This window comes from Varanus komodoensis, unplaced genomic scaffold, assembly GCF_004798865.1.
Source record: "Varanus komodoensis strain SLA01 unplaced genomic scaffold, ASM479886v1 scaffold18_3, whole genome shotgun sequence".
NCBI classification, from domain to species: Eukaryota; Metazoa; Chordata; class Lepidosauria; order Squamata; family Varanidae; genus Varanus; species Varanus komodoensis.
This window is the reverse complement of record NW_025335549.1, coordinates 2,704,887-2,713,294: the sequence shown is the minus strand read 5'-3', so window position 1 is coordinate 2,713,294 and position 8,408 is coordinate 2,704,887. Positions and strand designations below refer to the sequence as shown.

Below are 8,408 nucleotides of genomic sequence, written 5' to 3'. Positions count from 1 at the left end.
GAACAGCCACAGAGTTTAGACCCTAAAAATCTCTCAGCCCAACTTCGAATGCTGTATGCCACAACCTACAAAGGAGCTGCATACCAAAAACATAAAGGGCAGACTTATCGTAGGCAGTGCAGTTGCTTGTTCCTGTCTATGCTTAAACCAACGGGTTGTTGTTATGTGTGAACCATAATGCCTCTGTTTCAACATCTGCATTCACTTGGACAACCCAGCAAGCAATTTATAGTATATTTTATTTTTAAAAAGCAGACTTCACTATACAACATAAATTTCCTATCTAAGGGGGGGGAAAGGAAAATTAGCACAATATTGTACAAAATAAATTTGCAATTCAACAAGGCTGTGGGGTCATTCTTCAGTGGGCCAGCTGCAGCAAGTACCCAACAGCAGCTGAGTCCTCTGTTGAGGAGTATACCTTGCATGCAGACCCTTGAACTGATGCAAACTGCCCACGAGGAATACTACACTTGAAATATTTTCAGTGCTTCACATGAACGTAAGAAGCAATCCCTTATCTGTGGAACAGAAGTATCACCTCAAACATTCTGTACCCTAGCAATTACCCCTTAAGAACTACACAAGCAGAATACATCTAACCTAGCAAGGAAAGAAAATTGGGCATTAATTTAAGGAAAACTATGTTTTTAACCTAATTTCACATTAGATACTGAAACAGATACAAATCCACCAGTTCGTAGTATATCATTCATTCCAACTGAGCCTTAAATCCTTAAAGCAACACTGCCCACAGCTTCATCAATGAAAAGGAGGTAGGGCAGGAGGCCTTTTCCATGATTTCACAAAAATAATGCTAAACAGTCATTAATGGCAAACCAAATGCAAAGCTCAAGTCACTTCTTTTGTTCAGTTATGTCTGCTTTGGGTTTTACCCTCGTGCATTTTGCTCATGATGCAGAAGCACCAGAAGTAATATTACAAGCTCATTTATTTACAGGGATTTGAGTTGAGGCAGCAATGCCAAACAGGTGCAATATCACATTGGTAAACATCAGGTTCTTTACATCATTGACAAAGAGGACTAGAATGGAATGGTACCATTACAAAGATGTTGGAGATCAACACGAATGACGAAAATATGCGTAAAGCCTTAATATGCAACACAGAGACATTTTGGATTGTCCAATACGATTATGATCATTCATGTAAGTGTAACTGGTATATGTTTACCATGCCTTAAGAAATTAAGCAAAATGCACCCTCAAAGAAAAGTGCTTCTCAGAGATGAGTAACAAATTGATTAGTATTCAAGATCATGGCATTTGGCAAACGCTATACTTTGCCGGGAAAGACATCTGACACCGAAATGTTGAGGATCAGACATACATCATCACGCCTTCTTGATCCAAAAGGCAAGCCATACCCCCCAGCATTTGTGTTTCTTAACCAGAAGAAGAGCCTCGTGTAGACTGAGGCCCCTAAAACTGCACTCGCACCTAGATGAACAATCTGGAATCAGATGTTTCACAATAACATCATCCATTTGTGATCCAGACTCTAACAAGAAGTGCAGGAATCCCCAACTTTCACTTTATGAATTTTTTCAATGTGGATTTCAAAATAGTTCTTGAAAGGCTGCTAAGCTAGTCACCTGAGAGCATTTCCCTTCTGGTGTACTCCATTTCCCATCTTTGTGGTTTTCCCAAATCTTCCAAGTTCCGGGTTCACAGCTGCTTTGAGGTTGTCACTTAAAACAAGCACTAGGTATGAGAGGCAACATAAGCCAGTCTTGTCCTATTTGAACACAAGACTCCCAAAACTTTAGTCTAAATCCTAGACTGACACTTTTGGTCTGCACTACACCTGCAAGTGGCTGCTTGTCTGTCAGGCTGTAGCTCCAAATTAGTCCTGTTTGCCTTCCCGCCATTGCCGGGAGCCTTCATTCCACGCTACGTAGACAAAAAGAGCCAGTACAACATGGACAGCAACCACTGCGACAATCGCCGCGTAAAAGTAGCTGTCTCTGTTAGACATTCCAAAGGTGCCTGAAAGAACAATGAGGGTAGGGGGAAATAAGCAAAAAAAATTAAAACTAAATGTGATCAGGATCAGCCCGCACCCTTTCATCCTTGGAACTAAAGTTCTCTTATTTGGTAACCAGACTGACTGATCAAACATCGCTAAAATAAATTATTTCCTCTGCTTCTATAGAATTCTGACAGTGGTCCATGCATACCCTAGATCTGCAAGTTTTCTATAGTTCAAACAATTGCACCAACCTAGGGAAAGGGAGCAATGCTTAAGACAGCAATCCCACACTCAGTACTCTGAGTGTAAATACATAGGACCGTACTGTTCAAATCAAGATTAGCTACTAAGAAAAACATGTGCATTCTCTCATTCACTACACGTGTTGCAGGTTTGCCACATTCAACATGAAGTGCAACGGGCATATTTGGCCTACATCATCTCATTTATATTCAATACTTTTCCTGCCTTTGGATAAAACAGCAAGCAGAAGCTCTGAATGCCAAGTTACGCAGGCTATATTGCACTGCTTCAATTAAATTGCTTAATATGATTAAAGCAGATAACAGATTTTGCAGCACTGATGTCTGGAAAACAAGGGGAGATAAATGCAAACAACTGATACCATGCTTTAATGCAGCAGAGTTATCCAAGTTGTCAGCTGTCATAGCAACTTTAAGTAGGAAAGACTCCCTGTTAGGATCACACGTCTCCATCTAGTAAGAAACAAAGTTCTGCTGCCTACAGAATGCAAGCAAATTACAGGTAAATACTATAATTTTCAGCCCCCAGCTCTTGTTAAGGAAAGTGTAAATGAAAGCTGATCCCCACTTCCTAAGGAAACAGTTAAACACGTGACTAAATTCTTCCTTGATCAGAGCCTAAAAGCTACTATATGACTCACAGGAGTGTGAGCTTGCAGGCTGACTAAATTCAACCATGCATAACCATGCTATGACAGCTTTTTTCATACACGAAGCTGTATCTGAACACTTCAGAAGCTTCCTTTACTAAATTTGGGGATACAGTTTCAGCTGTTCAGTCGTGTCCAACCCTAAACATATAATCCCTGGGCCAAATCTTGCCACACTTTTTGATCTAGTGCTACTTCTTTCAGCTGAATTATGCTTTGACCCCCACCTTCCTGCCATTACGTGTGTGTGTGTGTGTGTGTGTGTGTGTGTGTGTGTGTGTCAGTCCCAAGCCCAGAGAAATGGGGAGGGTTGAGGAAAGAGCTGGCAACCTACCGTGGAAAACTTGCCAAGAAAATCCTATGGATACAGTCCACCCAGTTGCAAAAAGGTCAGAGCAAACATTTGGCATATATGAAGAGAGCTCTGTTCTATTTCAGTCATTAAAATAGTTTTAATACATTGTATCTTCATTGTTTACACTGTATTTTATAGCTGCTTACCTCTAGACTACTTTGAGTGAGATTTTTGTGGGCTTACTACTGCTATTTTATTGAAATATTATTTGTGTCTAATTTTATTGTGGCTGACATTGTATTTTGTTATTATTGTATATATTAACCTTGTGAACTGCCCAGAGAACCTTTCTTGGCTAAAGAATAGCACAAGAATTAATTAAATAAAAAGTAATATGAGGACACTTGAGAGTAGGAAAAGTGTCAAAATAAAGGCTGCTTTCTTATAATGTTTTACATTGTTTAATCAATTCTAACAAACCACAAAAATGTCTTTTTCTACAGTGTCTTGTTAAAGTTCCTACAAAATAATTCTACAAAACATTTGCAGTGCTCACCACTATTATTCAAACATTTTTAATTCCAAGATCAAAGGAATGTTTAATACATGTCATAATCAAAACAAATTCAAAATAATTTACTTTGAGGGAAATATAAGACAAAACTGAAAAGAAAGCTGGCATTTAAAAGTTACCTTCAAATATATATGCTTTTGAGGAGAAATATAGCCCAATAGGCAACATGATCATTAAAGCTGTGAAGAAGAGAAGTGTCCTTAGAGTTGTGGCCAGTGAACCTTCATTTCTGCAACAAACATAGCACAAAGGATAAGCATTGCTATTTCTTGTGCTTTAAAACTTTCAATAGCTCTGGATTTACTTCTGATGATGCCTACTTTTCTCAGAACTGTTGAATCAACATTGGCATTGGTCAGGGTTTTCTACTGATAATGATTTAAGGCTAGTGTTTTTGGTGGACAAAATAAATTTTACCCTGTGCACACGGTCTGAGATGCATAATCCATATTGTTTAACTTAATGAGCTTGCCATAAGGTATTAAAAGATGCTCCAAGTTTACAAGCAAGATGATATTGAGAAATCCATAATTTGAACACATATCATCTGAATTTTAGTGGGGACACATTTTTATAAACATAATAAATATCCATATTATAAATGGGTGATTTCGAATGATGCTTGGATGGTAGCAAGCCTTCTGGCCATGTAACCATTATTGCACAACATAACTGACTAAACTCAGAGGTCTGTGTGTGCAGACACAAGCCCACCAGGGATCTCCATTTGATTAAATGGAGGAACTTGCATGTGTTAGCAGGTATACATTCATTAATTACACTGAAATGAACAGGAATTATACTAAGCAAGAGGTTAACTGTACCTGCTACAGTCTGCTGGCATTGTGTATGGCCACATCATCACTCAGACATTATAATGAAATCAGTGAGGCTTCGTGTACATTTTTAAAATTTTTTACAGTTCCTTCATTAGCCTGACATACTAGTACGTCACTGCCTAGCAGCAGCACTGGCTTAAGCACATCAACTGAGAAATGCAATATAAGCAATGGAAGTATTCAAATAAATTATGAAAGACTGCAGCTTCTATTTGTTAACTTGTATGTTGCTAAGAAAGGACAAGCTTTAGCAGCAAAACCTTTAAGGCTACTAAGCAAGCTAAGCAAAACATTTGGTTTATCATCTCAGACTTTAACCTTCAATGTATCACACCTATGGCAACTCATTTCTACTTGGGCTTGCACAGTACTTGCTTCCCTTATTTATACTAAAATAACATGATCTAGCCAAGCTGAATTCCAAAGTATTTTCAGACCTCACCCTGCAAACTGATTCAAGCTGGCAACCTCCTGTTTATACCATGAGGTGTTTATGCATTTACTCTGTGGCTTCAGAGTGACAAGTCAATATGATAGTCAGGCTGGAGTCGGAAAAAGCTGGACTCAAACGTTCACTCAGCCACAAAACTCATCAGGTGACCTTGGCTCAGGCATTGTTTTTCCGCATGCCCAGTCTGTCTAAATTTAATACAAGCTTCAATTAAAAATCTATCTTTAGTGCAACTTTTTTGCCCTAAAAGTTGCATCGATAAAGTAAGCAAGAGTATTCGCACACCCAAGCCCCCACTGCCATAGCACCTAACAGAGCACTTCTTTGGTTCCTCCTATAACACAGGAAAATGTTTCCACACCCCACCCCTGCCATGTCATGAGGTCCATTTCATACATACAACAAAATCAACTAACAAGAGGACAGAAGGAAAGCAATACCTCCTCCTGCTGTTACACTCCATCAAGTAACATACAGCTTCTGAAGCTAGAGATCATTTACTCATTAATTGTAATTGTTGCAATCCCACCTTTCCATGAAGGGATGAAATATGCACTCAGTCACCAGCAGTCACAAAGTCAGACTTTTCCTCCAAGACTTTGGTCAACCCCTCCCCCCACTTTTACCCTTGCCTAAGTGAACAGCTATCACCACCCTGCCCTAGGCAGGGAGAAAGACTGCAGGCAAGTCATAACGCTTCTCTATTTTAAAATGACAAAGGAAACAAACCCATCCTTGGGAGAAGAATGCTAGCACAGGTCGGGGGAAGACTTCAAGCCTAGTCTTTCCCTTCTTAGCATTTTATTTATTCTAGGCAGCACGAAGCCACTGCATGCACAGTCTCTGTGCAGATGTACAAAAATAAATGAATGGGACAATTGCTGGAAGATAGAGTCACTCCACATGAGGAAGTCAAGGGGTGCACCCATACACCAGGCTTCCCCAACCTAGAGCTTTTTCTATATGCTGGACTACAACTACCAGTACCCCCCCACACACACCGCATTTAATGGGATCCAGCCAGTCCTACCACTTATAGTCTTCAGTACAGGCTCAGTGCACTTCAGGCATTTTAAGCTGGAACTCACAGAGCCGCTGACCATCGACCTACAGTCCAGGGTTGGTGGGAGTTGCAATCCAACACAAATCAAGTGTATCTAATCCGGAGAAACCGAAGCTACGCACATGATTATGGGTAACCTCGAAGGCGTGCCATTCTGCACTGACCTGCCTGAGACCAGGCCCTACAGAACTCAATGGGGCTTGCTTCAGAGGGGACCCACTACCCGGGATGGCGCCCAGGGGGCATTCCACCGCCCACCCCAGCTCCCCCTTGCTATTTCCACCTGGTCTCCGGGGACGAGAGCGCGTTCAAGGCCGCTTTGTCGTAGCGCTCCATAACAGCTGCCTTATCGTAGCGCTCCATAACGGAGAAGCCACTGCTTCCTCATCCGGGCATTTAAAACACACCCCCAGGAAACGTGCGAGCCGAACTTCCGGTCAGCTGACCCACACCGCTTCGCCTTTCACCGGAGCGGCCCGTCATGTGACAAAAAGGAGGGCGGGAGAAAGAGTGAGGCCGAGTTTGGGATGCCTAGACAGTCTCCCTCAACGCCCCCGGCTTTGCAGTCATAGAGACAGAGGAGCAGAGTGTCATCCATACATATAATGCGGGTACGACGGCATAAAGGCGGCCATGTTAAGGGACCGATCCCACGGCCAGTGTGCTGCGGGCTTCGGACTTTGGCTCCCATCAGCCCAAGCCAGCGGACCCATGTCTGATACACAACAGTTTGGGAAAGCTACTCTGGAAGCTACAGGCTTGGGATTGGATGGAATCAGTTTGATCCGGCTTGAGAGTAGATGCACAGAAATCAATGGGGCTTCACTGAGTCATAACTAACTTAATCCCCCTTGATTTGAGTGCGTGCGTCTTCTTTTAGACATGAACAACTGGGGTGGAGGTGGTTAAGAGCACTGGACTGGGCTCAGGCAACCTGGGTTCTAGTCCCTTCACAACCGTGGAGGCCACTGGGGGACTTTGGGCCAGGCACAGACCCTCAGCCCAGCCTAATCCAAAGGGTTGTTGTGGGAATAAGATTGAGAGCAGCAGGAACAGAATGAAGTAAGCTGCTTTGAATTTGGTGTAAAAACAGTGGAATATAAAAATAATAAATATGGACCCACCTAAGCATCTAGTCCCACAGAGGCAAGTGCCTGCTCAGTGGAGTTGCCAAACCAGATTTCCATAATGGTTCCTGCATGTTTAAGCAGAATCCAAACTGCAAAGAGGTCCACTCAATTGTCAGGTCAATACAGCAATCAGTAATGTTTTCCATATTGTTACCAGTATTTTTGAGACATCAGGATGCTACTGTACTAACATCATCTGGAAACTTGACACTCTGTATTGGTGTATGTGAACAGCAGGTTATAAAAGTGTCTGTACCTGGGCTGTGATTTTGTAGTTGGCAAGGAGAACCACTACCTGGTAGCATGCTGTCGTAAGTAACTGCAGGGGTCCTGGGTGATCTTTCAGTAAAAGTGCTGAGGTTCAAAACAAAAGGGATCTTTCTTGACTGAACCTGGTTATCCTGTAGCCATTGAGGCTTCCTGACACTATACATGTTTAGACAGAAAATGGTACCAGCATTCAGCCGGCCTTTATGTAGCACTAAATGAATATATGCAAGTAAAACTCTGCAGTGACATTGAACAATATGAGCTTTGATACGGAAGTGCCAGCCTGAACATTAAGCTGCAATTCCAACCACATTTACTAAACAGTAAGCTCCATGTAATGTTAACCCTTGAGTAATAATTGCAGTTTGTTCTGCAGTGCTGCACCTACCAGTTACTCCCTTTGAAGTGAATGGGACTTTCTTCTAAGTAACAATGCGTACAATTGCACTGAGGTTGTGGGAGCTGTGTGAAGCATCACACTCAGCAAATTCTACATGTCCTAGGAAGTTAAACAGTGGGGTCTCAGGGTCCTGAAATAGAAAAGACACTGCCTGCACTCTTGTATGCAAATGTCTGTGACATTTTAAAATGGGCATTCCTGCCCATAAGAGCTGGCGTCGGTTTTGTGTCTCGCCAGATGCATGAAGGCAAAATAAGCTTAATGAGCACAGTCTGGTGACGTAGTCCAGCGGGGCTCTTCCTAGGGGGAAAACATTTGCACCATGCACACTGCAAGACTGTAGAGATGAGGCCAGCCCCGGCAGGGCCCAGTGCAGGATCTGACCCACATTCCCATGAAGAGGGAGAGGGACGTAGCCGTTCCCTCCACCAACCCAACCACCAGCCATTGGGTTGTCATGTGTTTCCCTGCACCATCCCCT

At 42.4% G+C, this 8,408-nt stretch overlaps 1 protein-coding gene across 1 annotated transcript; it reads right to left on the bottom strand.

Annotated features, from left to right (window-relative positions):
• Nucleotides 1-222: 222 nt before the first annotated feature.
• VMA21 (vacuolar ATPase assembly factor VMA21) lies at nucleotides 223-6,533 on the bottom strand. Its single transcript, XM_044427243.1, has 3 exons — nucleotides 6,411-6,533; nucleotides 3,894-4,003; nucleotides 223-2,009 (listed from the first exon to the last, which is right to left on the bottom strand). Exons 1-3 carry the CDS (start codon nucleotides 6,488-6,490, stop codon nucleotides 1,867-1,869), a joined length of 333 nt encoding a protein of 110 aa, XP_044283178.1. The 5' UTR covers nucleotides 6,491-6,533; the 3' UTR covers nucleotides 223-1,866.
• Between the last annotated feature and the right edge of the window lie 1,875 nt (nucleotides 6,534-8,408).

Coding starts and splice junctions, on each gene's coding strand:
- VMA21 (XM_044427243.1), bottom strand. CDS start 6,490: ATGGAGCGCTACGATAAGGCAGCTGTTATGGAGCGCTACGACAAAGCG. Junction 4,004..6,410: donor CTCTCGTCCCCGGAGACCAG/GTGGAAATAGCA, acceptor TGTTTGTTGCAG/AAATGAAGGTTCACTGGCCA. Junction 2,010..3,893: donor AAAAGCATATATATTTGAAG/GTAACTTTTAAA, acceptor TTGTTCTTTCAG/GCACCTTTGGAATGTCTAAC.